This window comes from Pelobates fuscus, chromosome 1 (genome assembly GCF_036172605.1).
Source record: "Pelobates fuscus isolate aPelFus1 chromosome 1, aPelFus1.pri, whole genome shotgun sequence".
In the NCBI taxonomy this organism is placed as follows: Eukaryota; Metazoa; Chordata; class Amphibia; order Anura; family Pelobatidae; genus Pelobates; species Pelobates fuscus.
This window is the reverse complement of record NC_086317.1, coordinates 106,112,888-106,139,266: the sequence shown is the minus strand read 5'-3', so window position 1 is coordinate 106,139,266 and position 26,379 is coordinate 106,112,888. Positions and strand designations below refer to the sequence as shown.

General features: G+C 39.6%; 2 protein-coding genes across 2 annotated transcripts in view; one reads left to right on the top strand and one right to left on the bottom strand.

Annotated features, from left to right (window-relative positions):
* The first annotated feature begins 8,994 nt into the window (after positions 1 to 8,994).
* Positions 8,995 to 22,422, top strand: ATP1B1 (ATPase Na+/K+ transporting subunit beta 1). Its single transcript, XM_063450153.1, has 6 exons — positions 8,995 to 9,573; positions 12,272 to 12,400; positions 17,921 to 18,076; positions 18,663 to 18,844; positions 19,142 to 19,225; positions 20,923 to 22,422. The coding sequence occupies exons 1-6, from the start codon at positions 9,474 to 9,476 to the stop codon at positions 21,187 to 21,189; spliced, it is 918 nt and encodes a 305-aa protein (XP_063306223.1). The 5' UTR covers positions 8,995 to 9,473; the 3' UTR covers positions 21,190 to 22,422.
* The window catches only part of NME7 (NME/NM23 family member 7), a 252,898-nt gene continuing 248,766 nt past the window's right edge, over positions 22,248 to 26,379 (bottom strand). The window contains exons 11-12 of the mRNA XM_063450152.1: positions 24,290 to 24,397; positions 22,248 to 22,486 (exon numbers count right to left, since the gene is read on the bottom strand). Coding sequence (XP_063306222.1) covers positions 22,454 to 22,486; positions 24,290 to 24,397 — 141 coding nt within the window. The 3' untranslated portion in view covers positions 22,248 to 22,453. The remainder of the gene's footprint in view (positions 22,487 to 24,289; positions 24,398 to 26,379) is intronic.

Genomic DNA, 26,379 nt, shown 5'->3' with positions numbered 1-26,379 from the left:
ACTCATATTCATGCTAATAGTGAAGACCTTGAACGTAGGGACTGCTAAGATTGTAGGGCCACGCCAAGAAGTCCTCCTAGTGGCTATGTGAATTACAGCCACTAGTGGTAGATTTAGGAAGAAATGTAAATATTGACTTTTCTCAGAAAAGGCAGTGTTTGTATTGCTGAGCCTGAAGGGAGAGGGTCTATGCACCAGAACCACTACATTGGGCTGTAGTGATTCTGGTGCACAGAGTGACCCTTTAAGCATTGCTTAGTTGGTCATTCAGACAGCCTAGTTCACTGCTGCACAATGTGGAGCACTGGCATTTAGCATCTCCACGCTCTGCATGTTGGCGCTGAACATTCCCCCCCCGGAGATGCAAAGATGTAATCCATCACTATGAAGAGATGCTGATTGGCTCAGTGTGGTGTTTTGATGCAAATGTTCAATAGCCTCCCAATACTTGCCTATGGGAATGCATTGGATTGGCTGATATCATCAAGATTGATGATCTCAGCCATGGTGGAAGACCCAGATGGGGACCACAGTGTGGGGGGAAAAAGGTTTGTTTAAATACCTTTCCTATGCGATCTGAGAGGGGCTGGTGAGCTAAATAGTTGAACACTATAGTGGCAGGAATACGTTTGTATTGCTGACACTATAGTGTTCGTTTAACATTGTTTTGCAAGTTTAGCCATTGCATATAATTCAAGTTGATTAGTTTTGTTTTTTGTTTACATAGAAATATGAGGCTGCTCAAACAATCCCAATGTTTTATACTACATCTGTGGCATATGCACTTTGCCAAAACAAAAGAAAAATATCACATAAGACAAGCATATATCTCTGGCTTATTTTACAGGAAAACATGGACACTAATATAGGACTTTGGCTCCCCATAATGTTTGCAACCTTTGTAAAGTGCCTACAATAGTGGAAGACTGGACAAAGGAAAAGTTGAAACTTTTTTTAAAAGGGCAGGTGGGATAGATACATGATGGCAGAGTACTGCTGGGGCCTCCAACATGATTGTCCTAATGACCCACATTAAAGAAAAGCGTACAGATGTTTTTCTATGCATTAAGTGTGACTATCTGAATCAGCTTACTTTGTTTTTATGTTATTATACTGAATACAACAGTATGATTTGAGACAGTTATGATTTGTGGGTAGGGTACTGCGGATCATTCATTTTTTTTTAATATTCTTTATGTTTTTTCCAGTGGAGAAATCCAGTTTTTAGAAAAAATAGAGTCAATCTAGAAAAGCCTACGGCGTATTTTGAATCATTCACACAAAAAAGTTACCCTAAAATCGATCGAATATCAATGCCAATAAAATCAGTGTTACATGTTTACTCTCCTCCAATCTTTTGCTATTGGTGTAGAACAACATTATATCCAAGAGACACTCCGGATGCATATACAGACATTCGACTGGCACTTATTGGTTTTGTGGTGATATTAAAAGTGTGAGTGGGACATATCACAAAATATTTCTTGAACTGCAAAACAATTGGTGCAGCAATTTAATTTATTTTGTGAATGTTTTTTTTAATTGTCTACAAGCATGCATAGATTTAAAAAATGTACGTTCCATCCTGATATTCATATCTGTGAGGAAAGCAAGACAATATGAATTACAGAGAAGTCTGGCATGTATTGTTTTGGCTGTGAACTGACACCATATTGCATACCCCATGTCTATTTCGATGACACAATACATCAACAACTATCCTTTATCCACGGACAATGATGTGACAGTAAATAAAGAGACAGTCTCCTGGGACAAAACCTTTTCTTTTTGAAATTAGAGCTTGTGACAAACTCTAAAGAAGTAGTACGGTGTTAATTGAAATTACATTTGTTTTGCACTTGTTTCATGATGACATATTTGCTGAGCTGAAACCCCCTATTGTAGATTAAGATTAGCATCCCCCAGGATCACAATCCATTCTTTGATAGCTGTTTGTAGGAAGGAGTTTGTTCAGTTCCAGTTCTGTGTATTTAAATGGACTATTGTTTAATTCTGAATTAAAACCAAATACTCTACAATACTCCAAGATAAACTATTTACTTGCTATTTCACAGATAAGGAGAGATAAAAGCATGATGCAAATCAACTTAAAACACCTAAAAGACACTTGTTTGAAACAATACAATTGTTTAAGCTTTTTCAACAAAATAAATACTACCAACATAAGGAAAAAAAGGATCAGAAAATGACCTTCATTCTCCCTTAAGGACCAAACTTCTGGAATAAAAGGGAATCATGACATGTCACACATGTCATGTGTCCTTAAGGGGTTAAAGAATAGCATTAGGGCATAAAGAAAGTTAATTATTGTAATTGGAGACATAAAAGCTCCACCCTCCCTTTGTGAAACTGCAGCAATAAAAACAATGCTCTGCTGGAAAAAAGCAGTTTTTGTGACTTGTCCCTTTACTTATGGACATACCTATTTGAGCACAAGAATGCCAATAAAAATAAATGAACCATTGATTGACAGACTAAAAAAAAATAGAAAAAAATATACAGCCCTCATTTCAATTTAAGTATGCAGGGATTTATTATCCAAACACCAAATGGCAAAATTTAGACTACAATAAAAAATTAAAAATACGAGGAAAAATTCTCCAAATGAGTTCTAGGCTGACGTTAGCCATGTAGATTTAAATTTGACACAATTCAGAGTTTAGTGAATAATAGGCAAAACAAGTGTGGTTCGTCCAAATTGATGGTTCGTCCAAATCAGTGACTTGGATTTTGTCCATGTGGCATTTTGGGCCCAAAATTCAGACACATTGTGATTCATTTGAAACCGAACGTACACGTCTACACACAATAACTGCTTATTTAACCCCTTTACCGACCTGTTTCATACCCAGTCCCTTGCCCTGTTTCAGGTGCAACAAACAGAAACACAAGACAAATGAAATGTGTCTATTGGACTTTTGTGATACGTCCATACGGTCTTTCGTAGTTCAGGATGACGAGCGAATAAACAATCGCCCCAAATTCCGAATTGTAGTAAACATGAAATCCAAACGATACAATTCAGTTTCGAATATAACAGCTCTTATTACAGATGAATTGGAGAATTTTTGCAAATGCAGAGTTGATGCTTAAAATTTTTATTTGATTTTCAACCCACATAGTTGTGATAGATAAATATTTGTATGGGGTTAATTACTAAAGTCCCTGATTAGCACAATTCTGTGAAAATCACAAGTTTTCCCCAATTTGTAATTCAGATATATAAGGCAAGTCAGAGGTGTCTCTGGTGGTTTTCATCAAATGAACACATCGGATTCATAATAATGTGTTGCCTTCATAGGAGTGAAGCACCTGTTTATCAATTCTAAACATGTATTGGATTCTCTTTGATCTTCTCTAGTAGGTCAAATGTATTTTGCACATTCGCAAAAGCATTTGCCTGCTGAAGGTACAGAAATCCTCAAAATACACCCACCGGCATCACAAGCATTCAGCAGCCAAATAGTTAATAAATAAATTGATACAAATCGGGGTCCTTGAATAACCCTAGCAAACAGGACACAGGAGGGAACCATAGATCCAGTCTCCTTTAATCCCTCATGCCACAAACAGCAGTGTGAGGGTTAATAAAGAGTAGGTTGCTGGCACTTTAAGTGTTTTTTTTTTGTAGATACCTTTTTATTTGACATTTTTTAGTATAAAAAAATGATACAGCAAGGAATTTGCAGGCCCCAACGTTGCATAACTGAAATATGAAAAGCAGACAGGCAGGTCTCATATCAACATGATCATGGTTCTGGCAGGTGCACAAGATATTATATCTGGACAGGTGACGTAAAAATACAGACACATGGGTCTCACCATATTAAGCATGTGACTTATAATAAGCAAACTTTAAAGATAGGCAAATAAAAAAAATAATAAGATACAAACATACTTTGTTCCATCTAAGCGTCTCCGTCACCCTTTAGCTGAGCCTGGAAGTCCTCCTTGGAGGTGGTCAGTATCCAGTGTAACCAGATTTCTGAATCAACGGTCATTGCAATACTTGCCTCAAAGGACCACTATAGGCAACCAGACCACTTCATCTCAATGAATCTAGGGTTAACCCTAATAATCTAGGGTTAACCCTGCAGCTGTAAACAGAGCAGTTAATCCAGCCTCTAGTGGCTGTCTCATTGACAGCCGCTAGAGGCGATTCCGCGCTTCTCACTGTGAAAACCACAGTGAGAAGACATTGGACGTCCATAGGAAAGCATTGAGAAAAGCATTCAGCGCTGACATCAGAAGAGGGAGGAGATTTCCCCGGTGATTAACCCCTTCCTCCCCCTTCAGCCCGGCGGGAGTGGCACCCTGAAGGTGGGGGGGGGAGGACCTAAAGACCCTATAGTGCCAGGAAAATACGTTTGTTTTCCTGGCACTATAGTGGTCCTTTAAAGTGAAGCTTTTCCGTCATGCGGAGATCCTCAATCTGTGTGAACCACACTGTCAGCAGAGGGCTTACAAATTGCCTCCAAAACTGAGGAATGACTTGCTTGGCCATGTTTAAGATGCTTATCGTTATTGATTTATTGTATCATGCTCATGGAGTTGTAGAATGGTGCAGTAACATTAAAGCTGTTCTAGAGGTGCATCTGAGAACATCCCTAACATGTTATGTATCCTTGTCCAGTATGTCAGAATCATCGGGCATTCCCACCATAAATAGAACGGTGTCCTTAACCCTATTCCCTCATCTTTGGCCTGTGTGAGTAGGGTCAATAATCAGCATGTATCGAGGTGCATGGTACCAGTATGTTAACAGTTTGTATGCTGTCTCCTGTGCCCTGTTTGATACTGAGCAGTGATGTGTCAGATAGCATATCTTGTCTCATTCCTATCGATAAATTTCTCTCCGGTCAAAGTCTCCCACTTACCCATGAATAATGGTGATTCTGAAGGGGTTTGCGTTTTAAACATTGTGTACAAACAGGCACGCCATGTGCTACGGCAGGGCTAGGAAACCTTCAGCACTCCAGATGTTGTGTACTACATCATCTCTCCCCAGTAAATAAAGGATTAAAAACCCTTTATTTACTTACCTGATCCCAGTACAGATGTCCCTTGGTGCTGGGTCAAAGCTCCTTCTCCAACCCACAACAAGCGGGCTCTAATGCCACACCTCCCCATAGGAAGGCATCCTATGGGGAAAAATATGACACTGGAGGTCCTCATGCAGAGCGTGAGGATGTCCAGTGTCAGATACCGGACCAAAGATCTATTTCGATTCAGGAAGTCCTCTAGTGGCTGTCTGGTAGACAGCCCCTAGATGTTCTCTTAATGCTGCAAAGTAAACATTGCAGTTTCTCTGCGTCTGATACGCCGTCTGATACGCCGTCATGAAGTATCAATCCCCCCAGCCGTCACCAGTGACTACAGCAGGGAATTGGCGTTGTGTAAGCAGGATCCTGCCAAGGGCAGACTGACCACTCGGCCACATCGGCCATGGACCAAGGACCCAACGCAGTCATGGGCCCGGCTGAACAAACATGCTTGATGGCAACATTCCACAAAAATATTCCAGCGATAGGTTTCAGGGCCCTGCAAGTGACACACACCTCCCCACACACGTTCTGAGTGAGATCTGGTCGCGATCCTGCTCTCTCAGTGCCAGGTCTCCTCCATGATCTCCTCTGCGGTGCGCTGGGTGAGAAGAGGTGGGGTGTGGGATGGGAAGTGACATCACATCCTGTGCTCTCCTCTCCTGCAGAGTGCACAAGAGGAGATACGTGTACCCACCACAGTCCCTATATTCAATTTGCACCTATCACAGCAACAATGCCCCACTGCATCCACTACAGAATTTATGCACCCCTATCTCCCCTGTCCCCACTACAGCACCCTATCACTCCGTGCACCAAAAACAGCACCCAACCCTCCCCTGCACCCATTACAGCTCATATGCCGCCTGCACCCACTACAGCTCAAATGCACCATGCTCCCACCCCAGCCTCTCCTGCTTCCACGCCGACCTATGCTCCCCATGACCTGCCAGACCCTATGCCCCACCCTGAACCACTCTAGCACCCATCCCTCCCCTGCACCCACTACTGCCCCTATCCCTCCCTGCTCCCACTACAGTCAAGAAGTACAGAGGGTTTTATTCACTTCACCAAGGACTGCAGAGAATTGACAGGGATCTGCTATTTTACCCAAAAATAGATGATTTGGATTTTTTATTTCTAAACCTTTTTCTTTTTCCTCCCCAGTGAATTTGGCCTCAAATGTGCTACTCCCTTATTAATTCACAGCAGTACATGGTTTGATGATCAAACACCAGTCTGTTCCACCACTGAAGGAGTTAAAATGTTTACACATGAATACTGTGGAAAAGATGGATTTCTATGAGAAATCTGATACAGTAGGCATATATGTTTTCCACGCTATGGGAATTCACTCAGATGACGGTTATGTACAAAAATAAAACTTGGTGTTAGGTTCAGTGTAACGATTAAAGCATCACTGTAGGAGCTGCGCACACACACACACAAGTCTCGTTTTTCACCGTCGTATCATATGAACTCATTTACTGTCCTTTTATGCAACTAACCAGAACAATCTGTATTTTTATCACAGCTGCAAGAAAACAAACCCCTTGCCTAGCAATAAACTGGATAAATGAACCACCTAGGGCACTGGAATAGATGCCTTTGAACCACGCTGAATGTGTTTTGACCTTGTACACGTGGTTAATGATAAATCTTTTACTCCTCCCCTCTCTCCTCCAACTGCTGTACTGTAGGGACCATTGCTAAGGGTCCTGTGAAAGGAAGCGTAGAGAATGTTGAAGGGTAAACCTGTTCGGATGAGGGATACAATTATACTGGAATCTCAGATACAGCATGTTTTATAATGCTCACAGCCATCATAAATTGTAAGGGTCTTGGTAATATGCCCTAGCCTAGACAGTACACTTACCGTACTTGAATGCTGGTTTTGTTATAAGTCTAATGTGATCTTATATTAGCTTTGACTCTGAGGCCTATTATCCTTGTATAACCTTTGGCAGGATTCATTCAATCACCAACTCCAGAGCTGTCAGAAAAGCATAAATCCAATTAATCAGTGCCAGTCTATTTTTTCCCGGCCAAGTTTCATGGAAGTTACTGAGATAAGAGGTTATTCAAATGTACATGTCTACTTGATAATCCTACCAAGGGGCAGTTTTAGCATTTTTAGAGGCTCAAGGCAAAAACAATTTGGGGAAGAGCTGATTTCCGCGTGTATGTACTGCAAAAAAATGTAGTATTCATTTAATTGTTTTAAAATAACATTATGGTATGTAGTGCTGTAAGAATGTGATAAACCTGTGTTTTTTTTTGGCTATTCCCCGCCTCAAATCAATCCTCAAATGGGAGTCCTGTTTTACTTGGTTTTATTGCAACATATCGAATGAGTCTAGTGCATGAAGCAGGTTCTACACCAGTTTAAGAGTTAATAAAAAAAAGAATTATCTGTGCATAAACGATGCTAAAGATTGACAGGGCTCTGTATTTTATAAACACCTTCCCAGTCCTCTCCCATGTGAAAAAGCGGTCAGACATTGACCAGAGCAGCCAGTTCCTGTAGATTAACCCACACTGAGCACTGTATTAAAGATTCCAAGCCACTATCTGAGTAAGCACTGTCACTCTCTGACACTATTTAAATCAAAGGAAAAGCAATAAGCAGGTAGGGGCGGTTCTCTATATTAAAGTTAAAATCCAGTTCATTCTCCTAGGGTCACATGATCCATGCCAGGGAGGAGAAATGCTTGGGAAAAAAAAAACTTCTTGAAGGACAAAAAGGTTAAGAAACCAACCTGGTACCAGTCCCAGCTTGCAATGGATGCACAGCGGTTTGTGTAGTGAAATGTGACCCAGCAATCTGAAATTATTATCATTTTTTTTTCTTTTTGGTAATTAAGCACCTTGCCCTTTTCTTTTACCCTTTCCAAACCATACACCTGCCAGGGATTATGTTTAGTGTGATGAAATATGCAGCTTGCACATTGTTTGCCTCAGGCAAACTCCTTGCTATAGTGGTTATTATGGGTGTAGTCTCATGGAAATGTACCTGTCTGTACTCTGCTGTCTGCATTTGTACAGTGAGTAGGTGATCAGTATGTACAAGCAGTTTGCAAGGGGAGACACACAGTGTATGGATACTGGTATTTGTCTTTACGGGACAAACAGAGAGGAGTGCATCAGGTCATCCTCTGGGTACACATGGAGCCACCTTTAGCTAGGAATCAATATCTGAACAAGCAGGAAGACACAGATTGCTGGGAGCATGATGTAAACTCCTACATTAACTGCCACAGGGAATAGGAAGATGAGATGCTTGTGTGAAAAAAAATAAAAATCCCCCAAGGCACATAAGGACTTACACTAGACACAGGTCAATTTACTTTCCAGACACAAAGGTCTGCGGTCTTGCAGCCCACCTATAACTCTGAAATGAACCAATCTTTATTATTCTACAATGCATTCGGTACTGCAGTGTGTGGATTGCAATGTCTGCCATGTGAAATATATGGATGAGGGAGACTTGAAAACAGACGCCTTCAGAAAACAAAATAGATGTTGCCTGAGCTTGAAGGCTGGGCCCCAGATAATCAGTGACATTTTGTCTTTGTCAGCGGATACACTTGTAACAAGTGATCAGGAATAGTGTACCTTGGAACTGAGAGAAGGCCAAGGTGTCCCTTCAAATGAGCTGTTCTGCACCAGTGCTTTTATTACACAATGTACACTGGAATACCTCCCCCCCCCCCCCCCCCTCTACCACCCCCATTTGTACTTTGCACCACCCTTCTGCTTTAGAGGAGGTATCATCCCAGCGGAGGTAGTTACTAAGCCCCCAGCAGCAAGCCACCTCGTCCTTGGGACTCTCCGTCCTTGCTCCGCCTTGCCTCCCACCCCATGCGTCCCCAGCCATTGGTGCTGATCTTGGAAGGGGAGAGGCCCAGCCTGGTAGGAAGGTGTATAAATTCACAGCCTGGGCGAGTAGTTGGTCCTCGCCGGGTCCAAATTTCTCCCGTGATCTCACCGGCAGCGATTGCCATTGAATTCTCCCCACATACACCGCTGCTCTTCTGTTTTTTATTTGATCAATTCCATTACTGTACTGTCTTTTCCTGGGACCCTCCTCCTCCTCTACTACAAAAAAAAGGCAGATCAACCCACTCCAAGCCTCGAAACAGCACAAACTACGCTTAGAACAAAGGGAGGAAGCAGAATTTTTACACATTTTTTTTTCTTCTACTCTCCCACAGTATTCTAGTGATCGATTCCCCTTTTTGTACAAAAGAGACATTTTTAGAACGCCCAGTGCAGCCAAACAGTAAGAGAAACGGTGATCTACAGCTAGAAGCATTGCTTCCTGAAAGCCAGCTATAATATATAGAGAAAACAACACACAACGAAGACTTAAAAACCCCAATCAGATTTTTTTTTTAAAGAAGAAAAACAATGGCAAGAGAGAAAACAAAAGAAACTGATGGAGGCTGGAAGAAATTCGTGTGGAATTCCGAGAAGAAGGAGTTTTTAGGAAGAACAGGTGGCAGCTGGTGTAAGTATCTGACATGTTTCTGTCTCTGTCTCAGTCTGGTTATTTAAAACATGAACCCCCAAAGGCAGCAGTGACACAAAGAGGGGGTAATACGTGTTGACCTGTAGTTGCTGATTCAGATCTTATTACAATGTCTTATTTTAATGCCTGATACGTTCTACTTGCTAGTGTTACATGTGGGCTGTTACAAACATCCATTTGTATTTTTTTTTAATTTGGGGGGGGGGGTCTCATGTGTTTAACTGTTTGAGAGCAAGGTGAATCTCATGGTTGTATTGCTGAAATGGTTAATACGCTGCAGCCTGTTTAAGTAAATTATGATTTGCTGGGTATTGGGTTACAGGCACTCATTGTCACTGCAAATTTTTTTTCTAACCTTCCCCCATCACCCCCTCCCCTTCTTTCCCTTTTTGCATAATGTCAGTGTGTGTTTTCTCTGTGTCTTTGTGTGTCACATCATCCTTTCACGTCTGCCTTTTTGGGGGCTCTTTTTTGGAAAAGGTCATTTTGAAGGACGCCATGTAGCCAATCTATATGAGCTGAGACTAGAGGGAGGGAAAAACCCTGTCTCTGTCATCATCACCCACTACACATGTAACAAGAGGGGGCGGCTCATTGCAGTTGTTGCCTTGCAATGTAAAATACGCAGAATCAGGCTAGTGTTTTACAGTGTGAGGGAATACAGGGGGTGGGTGAACAGGGATCATTTATTACAGGCTTTAAAATATCTGTCTGGGTAACTGGGTGTCATGCCTGGCAAGGCTGGCAGGCTTTGTGTGGCTGGGGTTGGCAGAGCAAGTGGCTAAAGAGTTAATAATGCATCACTTCTCAAGGTTAGTCAAGGTGACAGGTTATGGCCATGGCTGCCTCTGTGACTTGGGCACTTGTATGTTACACTGTACACCCACATTAACAGGAAACATGCGTGCTGGTAGAATTCGATGCTGTTTTACAGTTTAATGTGGCTGGAGTACTATAGCTGGAGGGGGAAAGAATAGTCAGGAATGAGCAGGTCCTTGTAAAGGTCGTATCCTAGCAACGGTTTGTAATTTGAGTAGGCCTCAAAGGTGCTCGGTAGATCAGCCATTTCATCAAAGTGCAAGAGAAAACTCAATCCCATTTGCTTTTTAGAATACAATTATGCATGTTATAGGAACATTATTTAAATTACGTATTAGGTCTTTTTTAATATTTTTTTTTAGAATTGAACAATCACATTCCAAGTGATTTGTGATGATAAATAAACATATATTTGCTATATCAATATACATTGTTTTTTCTTCATGGGATATGTTTTACTTTTCAAATAGCACTTGTCTGCTTAGCTATGTGGTTTTGTTCATTTCTGCAAAATTGTGTTTATTTGGGCATACTTTGGTCATCATAAAATATAATTTGTCTGCAGCATTTTTTTACAGATTATGTACATAATCAGCATTTTCTGTATCTCCTGACTGACAATGATACATTTATATTTTTTGGTTGACAAACAACATATTAAGACTTCTTCCACTCTAGAACTCTCTTAATTACATTTGAAAGCAGGTTTTGCTCTGCACATCTCACTTTTTTCATTCTGTATGTAGACATGATGTCCCTTTTAATATTAATACCTTTACTAAAATACTGGTCACTGTGTAATTTGCATAGTATTATTTTTGTACCCAAGTTAAATTTGCATAGTCAATAAGCTGGCTTGATCGCATTTTTACCATGATTAACCTTTCATTTGCCAAACAGTAATATGTTCTGTCGAAACTCTCTTTCAAAAGGCTAACCTTTTAAGTGTTAGAGTGGTGTTCAGCATTTAATGCGTGTTGGTGGCTTTAATGCAAATATAATTATAATACTGTCCTTCTGTTTAAACTGGAGGGGCGCTATACCAGCAAAAGCTACAATTGCAGGTATTGTAACGGACAAAGAATACAAATGGGCCCATTGTGCCAGGACTACCTGTGAATACTGCCTTGTTGTCAAAAGGAAGATAATCTAACAATTAACAAATGTTACTCTGTATCGACTTACATGTTTGGGTAAATGTGTACGTTCGATATTGAATAAGAAGGCTTGTTAATAAATACACAACACAGAATGCATTCTATATAAAGTGCAGGGCTCGCCCATAATGCAATGTGTGTTGGTTGGTTGTACAGTAAGTTCTTAATGTCTGGCACAAGTTAGAGGCGACACGTTTGCTTAACACCAGTGCTGATTTTTTTTTTTCTCTCCTATGGTCGGCTGTGGAAAAAATTTCCAAATCTCTCTTGACGTCACCTGACACTTGCTCATTGCTGCCTAGATACCAACTTTAACTGTAAACATGCCTCTTCCCTGCAGTAATGAATGCAGTGTTAGTAGGCCGCAGTTTGTGTTAGCTTTACATTACTCTCTGATCTTTTAATTAACAAGCTATTAGGGGTGTTCAGCATCCAAACTCAAACTGTAATTGGAGCGCACTGTTTTTCCACTTAATACGTATGAGATGGGCTGACTAATGTAAAAATTGTCCTTGTTATCACGAGCCTGTGACCCTGTCACCAGTAACAGTTTGTTATGCAGTAGTTTTCTGTATAGGGTATATGAGATCACTGGGCGTTTATTAGTACATTTGTTTAAAGAATACTTGATGGCTATACAAAGTGTTAACATTTTAGACGTTGTTTGTAACACATTTTCTGTAATGTTTATCTTTTTGCAGTCAAAATCCTTTTGTTCTATCTGGTCTTCTATGGCTGCCTTGCTGGTATATTTATTGGGACCATTCAAGTACTACTTCTAACCATCAGTGACTATGAACCAACGTATCAAGACCGTGTAGCACCACCAGGTATAAAGAATTAACGTTTAAATTACATATAGAATAGATATTTGTTGAAGTGCCTTTTATTTATGTTATTTTGTGTGTGTGTGTATGTAATCTGTGTATACACACCTTAATTCTGTATGCTACAGAACCTTATCAAGCCCTGCGTAATATGTTTAGCTGTAATAATTGTCCTCATAGTATTAATATAATTATGCCATTCATAAATCCTCTCCTTAAGGAAACAAAACATCAAAACTGAAACCTCGATTTAATGAAATGTAAATTGACTATTGATTTATGTCCATTATGTTCAGGGTGTGTTTCTGAAAGGAGCACACTATACTACTTAACTCTGCCTTCTGTCCATGGTACAGTACCTTACCCTTTCGAACAGGATCGTCTGTGTTGCGAAATGAGATTAGTCATTAGTGCCACTTCCTGAAGGACACCAGTTGTTCTGCCAGTGTTTATGTGACTAGCATGGCTCAGACTGCAGCACACACTGCTGGAGAAAATTCGGATTTGTTTCATTGATCCTAGGAGAAAAATGGACTTGACTGACACTTTAATAACTCCCGAAACTAAACCCCCTTGATCAAATTTAACTTCTGTGAAATTCCTCTCCTCTAATACACTAGTGGGTGGCAACTTGGAATTCTGTGATATGAGCCTTCTATGGGGAAAAGTAATAAACCTAAATTACTATAGTAGCTCTTCATTGGGCATCATAACATTTCTAAAACTGACCTGACACCTACCACTACCCATTCCCCCACAGCAATAATGAGTTATTCTGTTGCGTTGACAAATCAAAATCTTGTGTTGACTCTTTTTCAGAATATTGAACAAGACGTTTTATTAAGTTGTTTTAACATGCCTACATTATTCTCTACATATTCAAAAGACCTAGGGCCAGATTAAGTGTGTGCTGAAAAAAACTAGCGTTAACACAATTTTTCCTGTCAACTGACATTTTATACTTGGGAATCAATTGCATAATTTGCATGTCCAGTGCTGAGGTCGCAAATGTATAGAAAAAGTCGTTGCGAAGAATTAGACTTTATCCCAGTTCTGTTATGTGCAAAAAAAACCAAAAAACTGTACAAAACAAAATAACTAAGAGATAAAAGTAGCAAGCTTTGACAGAAATTTTCCCACATGCAGAAAGTCATATTAGTTATGCCCCCATCCGTCATAATACTAAAAGACATTGCAACTGGTTTACTCTTTAAAAATACAAAACCATCCACAAATGCACAGAATCGGTGGGAAACACACTGATATCACATAATACAGAGGTTCTATATAGCTTTGTTAGTATGTTACTGACTAGAGACTAAATCATAATGTAGGAAAAGCCTGCTGGAAGCCACAGGGTCATACAAATACCCTAGCCTCTCTCTTTATTTGAATTAAAATAAAGCCAATTTACTGAGTACTGAGGAACACAACTGTTTGTATGTAGTGGTTTCTCAATGTACCCTGGCACTATCTCACTCTAAGATGTCAAACCGTTTTACCAGAAATTAATAACTTACACTTTCCTGCTATCGAGCAGCCCCACAACATATGTAGGAGAATATAGATGTCTCTGTAGAGCAAATTAGTGGAACTGTGCTCAATGGCGTTCTGTTGATGTTCTGTTGACGCTTTTAACCAATGGGCATGGTCCTGTTCTGCAGAGCCATCCAGCTTTAGAGTACCAGATGCAATGTTAGTGGAACTCAAGTAAGTTGTTAAACCGTGCTTAAATGTTTTTACATCTTACCCTGTGGGAGGGTGCCAGGGGACTGTAGTGGTTATGGTGCTTGAAGTATTCCTTTATGTGATGTTCTAGTGACTTTAGTGCAGATATAGGATAGCTATTGTTTTACAGTGTATTTTGTATCTTGTAGCAATCTGCATAATACTTTTCAATTTTTTTTTTATATTTTTACAGTTAAATTTTATTTGTTTGACCTAATATAATTGTAGACAGGTTCTTATAATAAAGCTATGCCCATGTACGCAAATACCTATAATATGCCTTGTGTGCTTTTTCAAATTATGGTATCGAGTCCTAGTTTTGTTACCACTGACTGAACTATTTATTATTTTGAACATTGAACCAGTTATGTCTCTGTAGGAACATCATTCCTAATTGGGGCAAAGAGCCAGAAAACCATCCATGGTTAAATCTAGTATCAGTGACCCATTCTTAGTCTATGTTGTAAGATATAACTGAATTAATCTTGTTAAACACCTGCACTTTTCTAGTGTCAGAAAGGGTTCTAGATTACACCCGAAAATGCAGTGTTGCTACAATAAAACATATATTGTGGCAATCGTCTGGGGCCTGATGAATATGATGTCCCTGTTACAAATGTCACATACTGAAATATCATGAAGACCTAATTTTTCCCACCAACCAGGGATTAAGAACCACCCATCTATGGCGTCAACAAACAATATACTCCACAATGTCTTCTGTTGTAGTCTATTGGCACAAACACAAGAAGGCAGGGGGAGCATAACTTGTTGTGCCGATGTTCCTAATTCATACTTGAAAATCTGTTCAGTGTAGAAACAATAGGAGAGAAATAATTGTAAATTCCCGTGGCATCTGTGTACTCTGCTTTCTCTAAAAGCTTTACCACTTGTCATTACTAGCCATGGATATTAACTGCTGAGTTTCTGAATGGTCTGGCAAAGGAATGGAGACATTCATAGATCTTTAATACTTCTGTTTTTTCATCCCTCATGTTTATAATAACTGTGTGTATTTTAATGATGATGCAGTGCATGCTAGCTCAAACCCCAGTGTATGTGTGTGTTTGTAAAATAATCACCAGTATGATTGTGTAACTCCTATGATAGTACTGCACATATCACATTACAAACAAGTTCTGCAGTGAATATAACACAAGCTTCAAGGGACACTATAGTCACCTGAACAACTTTAGCTTAATGAAGCAGTTTTGGTGTATAGAACATGCCCCTGCAGCCTCACTGCTCAATCCTCTGCCATTTAGGAGTTAAATCCCTTTGTTTATGAACCCTAGTCACACCTCCCTGCATGTGACTTGCACAGCCTTCCATAAACACTTCCTGTAGAGAGCCCTATTTAGGCTTCCTTTATTGCAAGTTCTGTTTAATTAAGATTTTCTTATCCCCTGCTATGTTAATAGCTTGCTAGACCCTGCAAGAGCCTAATGTATGTGATTAAAGTTCAATTTAGAGATTGAGATACAATTATTTAAGGTAAATTACATCTGTTTGAAAGTGAAACCAGTTTTTTTTTTTTCATGCAGGCTCTGTCAATCATAGCCAGGGGAGGTGTGGCTAGGGCTGCATAAACAGAAACAAAGTGATTTAACTCCTAAATGACAGTAAATTGAGCAGTGAAATTGCAGGGGAATGATCTATACACTAAAACTGCTTTATTTAGCTAAAGTAATTTAGGTGACTATAGTGTTCCTTTAAATGAGCGCTATATTGTTAGGAATTCAAGCAATTCAATGTATTCCTACTGTGCTGGAGTGCCTGTTTTTGTGTCTGGCCCCCTCCCTGTGGCGTTTAAAACTGAGTTTACTTACCTCGCCGTGCCGGTCTTATAGTGGCTGGTCCAGCCTACACGACTGAGATCATCAGTTTTGATGATCTCAGCCAATCCAATGCTTTTCTATTGGCGCTGTGTCAATCAGTATCTCCTAATACAGATGCATTGAATCAATGAATCTCTATGGGAAGGATTTAGCGTCTCCATACAGAGCGTAGAGATGCTGAACGTAGTTGCTGCACACAGAGCAACACTGAACTAGGAAGCTCCTCTAGTGGCCGTCTGAGTGACTGCACCTAGAGATGTTACTAGGCAGCATTTACATTAAATTGCCTGCAAGGACAAATTGAGACACCAGAACCACTCCATTACGTTGCAGTGGTTCTGGTGATTATAGTGTCCTTTTAAAGGATATAACATAAATGTTTATCACAAATGCTCCTGCAATTAGTTACTACAGTTTTCTTTACATTTTTGTGTGTTAGATTTACACAAGGCTTTCTTTTATTTGATGTTATTGCATTGTTGTGAGGTTTTATATTTTCCTTAAAGCATCTTAATAACTTAGTCCTTATCTAAACCGAGGGCCCACAAACTAATGTAAATCACACTTTGCTGAAAGAAAGGGAAGTTGGTTTTTGCATTCAATGCATGTTCACTATACCAACGGATGTTCAACCGAAGTATTGAGGCCTGCTTCTTCCCCCTACAACTCAAATGACCTTGAATAACTCACATGGTTAATGAATGATTCACTCTTAAGGGGAATTTTTTTTTTTTTTGTCTTATCGCAGTTCCTTAAAAAAAAAAAGTGTGTTCAGTGAAAAATCACTCCAGTGCATTAGTATGTCTGTTAATTGGTTTAACAGTATCTAATAAAGGTAAACCAATTACTATGTAATCCTCTGTTAAAAAGCTACTCCTACAGGTCTGATTTGCAGTTGTTAGTGAATTTCTATAGTAAACATCCATAGTAAATTTTAAGAAATAAAATATAAAAAATGTGTGTCTACATATCTGAATTTCGTAACAAAATACAAAAATGAGCATTTTATGGTACAAAAGGGATAAAGTGAACAGCCATCTTCCTTTACAATTAGAACGTAAGACATGCTTCTAGAATCAGAGACTATTGTAGGTACAGTAATATTGATTGCCTTATTTATAACTTACTTTCCTTCCAGTAAACATTCAATATTTCACAGATGGATTTATTGCACAGTGTGCCTCCAGCCACACTGCGCTGATCTAAATCACTTGCTCCAACTTCTTTTTCTTCTCTTTTGTATTTTATATCCCCTATGATTCCACATTGTAATTAAAAAAAAAATGTATGTCGCACTTGCATACTCTTCAAGAGGAATGTAGCGGCATTCTGCATAACTAATGTTTGGTGGAGGAGGCCACTTTCATATATAGCATTCAGTTGCACAGTCCGCAATGAGTCAGAGTAATTGCTTGTCACGATTATACCTGCTGCTTAGTATCTTCATGTAGTGATGTAATTAAAAGGTAGGATGGAAAGCAGACAACCATTTCTGGTACAATGTGTTTATGGTTTGCAGCTTGCCTAAGTCAGCCACTGAGTAATCATGGGTCATTAGGTAGGAGAAAATGTCACTGCCTGCCCCCCCCCAAAAAAACGACCAAAACAATTTGGCAACTCAAAAGAGCTGTCAGTTTTGGTGCATTTTTGAAAAGAGGGGGTAAAGGGAGGATTACCTGGTTTGGTAGACTGTTAACAAGATTTTGGAGTGGAACCACAGCTCATGTATCTTAAGAAGACCCAAAGAAATATAACGGATGCATATTAAGTTAATTATCTGCTTACCTTGCCATTTTTGCTGCAAGGCTATTTTAGATGCCTATTCAGATTGTATTTTTTACTTATTGTTTCTGACGCTTATGTTTAAAGCCTCGTGGCTTAGGTAGACATTTTTAAATTTGATAGTGAAAGCTATTAATGCAGATATTGATTTGTTTTGTCTTTTTTTTTTTTAAAGGACTAACACAGGTACCAAAGGCATTAAAAACCGAGATCTCCTACTCATTGAAAGATGCTTCAACCTATGATGATTACGTGAAAAGTATCGACTCATTTCTAGGAGCATACAATGAAAGTCTGCAAAAAAACGCAGAATATTTTGAAGATTGCTCAAGTAAGTGCAAGCGTTTCCTTTCATGTACTCTAACTAAACACATTTACAAGTTTTAAATGATGACAACTAAAACACCATATTTGTTTCCAAACTTTTCGTTCAATTCACAATTCACTTCATTTAGAAGTGTAGGTTGAAATTGCCATCGTATTTCCTACACATTTAAAATACAAACATATAAAAAAAAAACCAATAAATTGCACTTTAAAATAGGTCTTGGCCTGAATTGTACAATATAAATAATTATCCACCACTTACCACCCACAATTCCTAACTATACACTGTTATTCTCTGGATGATCTAATTTGAACAAAAAGTGGATTTAAATATATATTTTCATAGTGTTGAGTTTTTCCCCATTTTTATCTAAGATGGTTTCTTATTTTATTCGGACTATTTTAGACTGCTGGCAGAGAGCGATCATATTTTGTGCTTGAATTTTACAGGGTTGTATGTGCAATTAAGTTTACACACCGCTCTGCTTAGGGGGTTTGTGACAAATGTGAAAAACAAAGCACATGACTATAATATGCAAATTGTGGCTAATTGAGAGTTTTATAAACCTATTTTCTTCCTCTAATTTTAGCGAAACCTGCTGACTATTATGACAGAGGAACTCTGAAATCACATGAACAGAGAAAATCTTGTACATTCTTCCGTGAGTGGCTTGGGGATTGCTCTGGCCTGACTGATCCTACCTACGGTTTCAAAGACGGAAAGCCCTGTGTAATTGTTAAACTTAACAGGGTTGTGGGCTTTAAACCAAAGGTAAGACACTGCACAACACAGTGGAGACATATTGAAAAAAAAAAAACATTGGGTTTAAGAAATCAGACACAAATTCTGAACTATTATTACTTCATACTGTATGTGAGGCAGGCAAGATATTTGAAGAAAAAGCACAGTACCTCTCAAACCAACGATCAGGAACTTATGGCATCCTTAATTCTGTTCAGATGTGGCTATCAATAAATGGTGGTCATTGACATCATGTATTCAGTGCTGCAAAATATGTGCCCTGTTGTTCATTTGCACACAACTAATAACATACTTTTTTTTGTTTAGCCGCTTACTGATAACGCCAGTCTACCAGCTGATATGGCCTCTTCTTACAGTCCATACATCCTTCCAATTCACTGCCAGGGCAAGGTAAGCTTTATCATTAAGTTATTTAGTGGTGTAGATTAAAGATAATGTTCTAGGATTAATATACTAAATTCAATAAATGTAAAAACATCTGATTTATTAGAAAACTGGTGTATTTTTATGTATGGCCTGGTCCAGGTACAGCTGGGTCTTCCAACTCCTAGTCATTGTTGATACATTAACAATTTCAAAGACAGGATCTCTCTCAAACATTTTGAAGACATTTATGTGACACACAGAAATACATAATCATAATTTAGGAAAATGTTCAGCACAATGTAAGTGAATTCTGTACATAACAACTACCCATCCTGCTGATCTCCAATCTCCTGCTGCTTTAATTTTATGGAGGTTAAGTAATAACCTCCATAAAATGTATAGAGTCACTCATGGAATAGATGAGGTTCCAGGCTCTGGTACTGGCAGAGGTAAGACCCAAAAAAGGTTGGAATAATTGCCCATCAATACCCAGTTAACTTTTTGATTGGTTCCGTCTCATTTCAAAGAGATGAACACTAGTTTATAGCAATATTTTCAGTCTCGTCCCCCAATCCCCCTCCCCACAAAAACCCCGAGCATTGAGTATTCAACAAAAATTAAACCGTTAAGCAAAACATGATGGGAGGAGGTTGAGAAAAAGATGGGTCTCCATGACACCATATGTAAATATTTTGGGGACAAATACCCACCTCTTCTTCTTTATCCACTGTTTTTGTAGGGGTTTACAGCAGGTGATATGAGTGGCCTTCCCCACCACATTGGTAGGATTTTATATGGACTAATAGAATTTGACAGGAGGGACCCTGATATAGCTTGACCAACACTATATGACCCAAAAGGGAATGTCTAGTTCTCCCCTGTAAAATTAAAACTATTTCATATACATGCCTTGACAAAGGATTACATTCTAGAATCCTAATTTCTTTCCCCAAAAATAAAACATTATGACCATGACAAAAACCTAATAAATAGCCTGCATAGAAAATATGTTTGTATTCTGGAGGTTTGAAATGGAAGAAACCATTTTAATGAAAGAGAGAGGCCATATAAGTGTTTAAATCACCTGCTCCCCTGCAGTGTGATTGGTTGGGTTTGGTTCCAGCCAGTCACTGACCTGCAAGAGCCCCGTGATAGATTATAAAAGTTATATGAAATATTTTGCAGAGTACAATGTGAAAACTCTCTGTACTGTGAGCGAGATGCTGCATCAGCTGAATTGCACCACAACTGATTCCACAGACATTTGTAGAGTGTAGCTTTCATAAGGATTCGGGATCAAAACCTATGAATTTGTCATGCATCACAACTCTCTTTTTAATGAAAAACAAGGTTTGCCAACTTACAGTTTAGCAGTTAAACATCTAAATTTAACATACATTTTGCATATGTGGAACAAATCTGACTTGCTAACACAGTGGTTTAGAACGTTTCTGACTGGTACTTAAATGACATTCATTGGGTGTTGACCCAGTTGTACAATTTGCTTAGTGATCATTCTTTATAATATATTTCGAAAAAGACCTTTGTTAGACCCTTTACGTATCCTCACAGAACAATAGATTTGAGGGAAGGACAAATATTATGTACTGGTTCCAAACACAAGGGAATCCAAATGTGAACTACTGTGCTCATGACCATTATAGGGGATTAAGAATCCACTGTGCCGTTTAGCAGTATTAACATTTGTTTTTGCATTGCAGAAAGGGGAGGATATTCCTGCAATTCACTCAATAACGTATTTTGGAATGGACGGAAAACCAGGATTCCCTTTAAATTATTATCCTTACTATGGAAAGCTGCTGCAACCATATTATCGCCAGCCTCTTGTTGCTGTACAGTTTACCAATATTTCCAAGGACATGGATGTTCGCATTGAGTGCAAGGCATACGGTGAAAATATACAATACAGTGATAAAGACCGTTTCCAGGGACGTTTCGATGTAAAGTTTCATATAAAAAGTAGCTGATCATAAGCACATCTTGTGTAAACCGCCCATTAAAACATTAAAGAGAAAAAAAAAAACTTCTAGTCTTGAACAAACTGTCATGTATGGGACCTACACTAAATATATACGCTTTACACTAGCTTTCTGCATTTACTAGGTTAGAATGTAAATTAAGTGTAGCAATAGCAACAAATATTTATTCTACTGTAAATGATAAAAAAAGAATGACTTGAACCTTGGGACATGCCCATTCTGCTGTAAATTTATGATTCCATAATCAAAATGTAGTTAAGCAACGTGTCTAGCCCCAAACTATTGCTACTTTCTTGTATTTTTTTTTTTTTTGTTCATGTAGTTTGTTAAAGTAGCATATGTACAACTTTTTAGCTATTTCTGCCAAGCCATGTTTTGTTATGTTTCTACTTTGTGACCAGCATTGCAGTTCAAGGTGTAAATACTCTGTAACGGGAATAAAACTGGCTCAGTAATATATATACATATATATATATTTTTTGTTTTGCTTTGGTGAAAGAAGGAAAAAACAGCCAACCAACCCAAATATATAACACTTTTGTGTTCCATACGGAAACCCAATTCCACACCCAATGGTGCACCAAGGTGTTAATAGCACTCCACAAGGCCCTATTTCATGTGTTTTTTGTTTTTTTTGCTTGGGGTTTTGGTAATTCTGTTTGGTTGAAGGGGAGACATTTGTTAGGGTGTTTTTTTTTTATATTCCTTAAAAACATTGGTGATGGGTTTTGCTGTGCTTTTTATTTAATGTTTAATAAACAAAAAAAAAAATTCTTCCCTCCCCTATAAACCTTAAGTATGTTATAGAGGTGTGTAAGGCTTGGGGTCAAACTGTCACTTTTGCAGAGAATAGGGCTATTGTTTTTCGTTATATATATAGAGAGAGTTATATATATTTTTTTGTTCAGGAAGCATCACAGTTTGGTGCTGTGTCTTTTCAAATGTTTTAGCCATTTTCATGGTGGAAGAATTTTATATTTATGCAGTTGTACAATTTTTATTTTTCTTCGAGAAAAAAGTAATGTATGAAATAAACCAAAGTCACGTGTTGAAAAATAAATCTTTATTTTAAACAACTTTTGAAAAAAGGCAATGCAGTATCCCATAGGATGTATTAAATGTCTACTGTGCGCACATTGTTCAAACATCTGTTATATTTGCCAGGAGTACGGTGCTCTTGTTGTCGAGTTGAAACATCAGACAATAAAAAGAATAAACCGATACCTGTCTGTTTTATTTCTTCCTAAAAAAGTTAGCTGTCCAGAATTTTGAAAAAATATTGCACCTGAGATTGGGAAGGGAGAAATAAAGAAATGTAACAGTTACATTAGACATATGCAAGTTACAGGACTAAGGTCTAAAAAGGAAAATGATATACCTTCATTTATATACTATCCTAAAGAGGAACTGTCACTTTTTGAAATTACACCACTGAATAAAACATTACAACTTACTTAGAACTTTTTTTTTATTATTAAGAAGGTAAACACATTTTTCCTCTTCTCTATGCTTTCTTTATGCTGACTGTCAGGTGCAAAGAAGAGTTTATAACAATGTCTCAGGGAGCTGAGATCGAGGCGCACAGGTAGCATAAAGAGGTGTGGATTTCTAAATGGTATTTTATTTTTCACAGCTCACAAATACATATTTGTTAAACATAGGAAAGTAAGCCTAATAAACACTCTAGGAAGGGACGTTTTTTTCCACTTATAGGTTTCAGAGTACTCTACAGTATAGCATAACAATGTTTTAATATGCCAATATTTCAATCTTATTAAAGATGTGGGTGTTACACGGCATAGGGAGATGTATAGGATACATTTCACAGAAAGCAAAATAATCTACCTGTTTCACAAGTATATATTCAACATCAATTGTTTGATATTAAACCAGGGCGATGATGCCATGGTCTTCCAGGCAACATAACCACTACAGAGTGCTTAGTATGCCCCATTTTTTAAACTTATATCAAAGTCAACTAAATATTTAGGTGGCTTTTTTTTTCACTACAAAAAATGTGGTTATGTGGGTGTTGCAGTACAACTCCAACACAGCATTCTTATTAAAAAGATAACATCGAAAACAGGAGGACTGGGTTGTATTCTTGCATAGTTATTCATAATAGCAGTGGTGTGTTATAGCTTGGGGACAAAAGGCAGACCTGCTATGTCATTTCACTTAATCCTTATATCTTCTTCAGATTGCTATTTATTTCTGTGTTCCTTTAAATTCCGCTGGATTCTACCCACCTTTTACATGTTGACATGACTGTCAAATTGATTTTTGGGGGTCCTTGATTATCAGACTCAGTAATCTGTACCACTAAATGATCCTTTCTAAGATAGGAAATATAAACAAAACAGTCCCTATGTATGTATATTGCATTTTAGGGAATGGAATGTGGGGGGATGAGGGGCTGGCTGAAGGGGTGTATAGATGTAATGGATAATTGTGAGGGTAAGGGACGTTGTTTTAGGAGTGGATGGATGGGAGTGATATGTAATGGAGTGGCAGAAGGATGAGATGGATGCATCTGTGCATGTACAACTGAGCATGTCTGGGATTGTGTGAGATAAAGTTCTGCCCACACAATCTGAAATGACTAAGTTGAGTTTGACAGAGTAGCTATTCTTCCTGCATTCCAACTTTTCAGTGGGTGCTTATTTCCTGTCCTCCTATGCTCTAACAGAAAAGCCAAAATGGACAGGTAATTTATAATGGTGGGCCAGGCATTCACAAGTCCAATGGGCCACATGCTAAAGAACAGAGGGATGACCAACTCTTCCCCCCTAGGCCCTATATACCATTTGGCTAGGATGCCACATTATGTCTTGTATATCAACACCAAATGTTTTCCCATAAACAATATGTGAAAAAATAAAATATATACAGGATTCTAAAAGTCTAAGCTTTCATCAAAGGGAATACAAATATTCAAGGTTAAGTTATTGTTATTAAACATATATAAAGATAATGTTTTGGTACTTCGGCGGCTAAATTATCTTTGTACAAATTAGGCACATTTCATATTCAAGAAATAAAGAAATCAACCAGTAATACATGTATAAAAAGTATAGAGAAATATTACCTCTAAAGCTGCATCTTCTGGAAGGTCTGTACAGTGAACAGCATTTTTCATTTTGGTTTTCCCAAATTTAGCTCTGAGGGTCTTGGGTCGTAAGTGACGTGCTATTTCCTAAAACATTGAGAGAAATGCTTTAGAAGGCTACAAGCAATTCTGCTGTCCAGAGGCTCCATTTAACCTCATTTAGTCAACCCCTGATCAAATGAGAAGCATTGCCTGTTAAACACCATAAACCTATTGACACATGGATTTGGTAGCCAACATTTCCATTCATATCCAGTTTCACTACTGTGTTGATTAAATGCTTCATTCAACACTTCATCAATAAAGAGTATTTCATCATTTATTGTAGTCTGTGCATTGCTCTGAAACAGATTAAGAAAACAATTTGCAAGACATTTAGCAGTCAATGTTAAAGGGACTCTATAGTCACCATATAAAAGCAAGAAAGACAGGTTCCCCAGCCTTCCTTCTTGCTTTTATATGAACTTTCATTGATTAAAAAAAAAAATGTCGGTGTTTTTATATTAAAAACTTACCTCCGTTCCAGCGCCGAGCTCCCCGCTAGGCCGCGCCCCCTTTTTCGTCAAAATGACGAAATCGCGGGGCCCAATGGGACGGCTTCACGCTGGACCAATCGCGTTCTTCATAGAGCGGCATTGAATGCCGCCCTATGAAGAACCTGAGCGCTTTACCGCGCATGTGCGCGGAATGCGCGTTCGCGAGCTGAGCTGTCTGACTGACAGCTCAGCTCGCTTTCTAAAATTGTCAATAAGGGGGGGGACCTACTGTCCCCCCCCGGCCCCCACCCCTGTGCGGCGGGTGGGGGCCCTAAAATTATCGATAAGGGGGGGGGGGGCTACTGTCCCCCCCCCGGCCCCCACCCCTGAGCGGCGGGTGGGGGCCCTACAATTATCAATAAGGGGGGGACCTACTGTCCCCCCCCCGGCCCCCACCCCTGAGCGGCGGGTGGGGGCCCTACAATTATCAATAAGGGGGGGACCTACTGTCCCCCCCCCCGGCCCCCACCCCTGTGCGGCGGGTGGGGGCCCTAAAATTATCAATGAGGGGGGGACCTACTGTCCCCCCCCGGCCCCCACCCCTGAGCGGTGGGTGGGGGCCCTAAAATTATCGTTAAGGGGGGGACCTACTGCCCCCCCCGGCCCCCACCCCTGAGCGGCGGGTGGGGGCCCTAAAATTATCAATGAGGGGGGGACCTACTGTCCCCCCCCCGGCCCCCACCCCTGAGCGGTGGGTGGGGGCCCTAAAATTATCGATAAGGGGGGGACCTACTGTCCCCCCCGGCCCCCACCCCTGTGCGGCGGGTGGGGGCCCTAAAATTATCAATAAGGGGGGGACCTACTGTCCCCCCCCGGCCCCCACCCCTGTGCGGCGGGTGGGGGCCCTAAAATGATCAATAAGGGGGGGACCTATTGTCCCCCCCCCGGCCCCCACCCCTGAGCGGTGGGTGGGGGCCCTAAAATTATCAATAAGGGGGGACCTACTGTCCCCCCCGGCCCCCACCCCTGAGCGGTGGGTGGGGGCCCTAAATACAAAGGGGGGGGGGACCCTAGTTAACCCTCCCCCCCCCCCAAAAAAAAATTATCTCCCTACCTACCCCCCTCACCCTAAAAATAATGAGGGGGGACCATTAACTAAAAACCTGTAAAAAAGAAAAAATGAGATAAAATCAACTTACCAACTTATTCGATGTTTTCTTTCTTCAAGCCATCCAATCACAGTGCTCTGTGTCATTTTACAAGCGTGGGAAAATTCCAAAGAACTTTCCCACGCTTGTAAAATGACACAGAGCACTGTGATTGGATGGCTTGAAATCCATCCAATCACAGTGCTCTGTGTCATTTTACAAGCGTGGGAAAATTCCAAAGAACTTTCCCACGCTTGTAAAATGACAAAGAGCACTCTGATTGGTTTAAACCCACCAATCAGAGTGTTCTTAGCCTAATTGCAGGGCGGGGCAAGGCTTTATAAGCCTTCCCCACCCTGCGGAGCTCAGTCTGCGCGGAGCCCTCCATGGGTGAAGATGGATTATTTTTTTCGGCGCTCGGTTTTTTTTTGTTTTTTTTTTTAAT

Bases quoted from the DNA above. Each gene is read 5' to 3' on its own strand.
- ATP1B1 (XM_063450153.1), top strand. From the start codon at position 9,474: ATGGCAAGAGAGAAAACAAAAGAAACTGATGGAGGCTGGAAGAAATTC. The intron at 18,077-18,662 runs GTAAGTGCAAGC...CTCTAATTTTAG, and splicing joins ATATTTTGAAGATTGCTCAA to CGAAACCTGCTGACTATTAT. The intron at 19,226-20,922 runs GTAAGCTTTATC...TTTGCATTGCAG, and splicing joins CAATTCACTGCCAGGGCAAG to AAAGGGGAGGATATTCCTGC.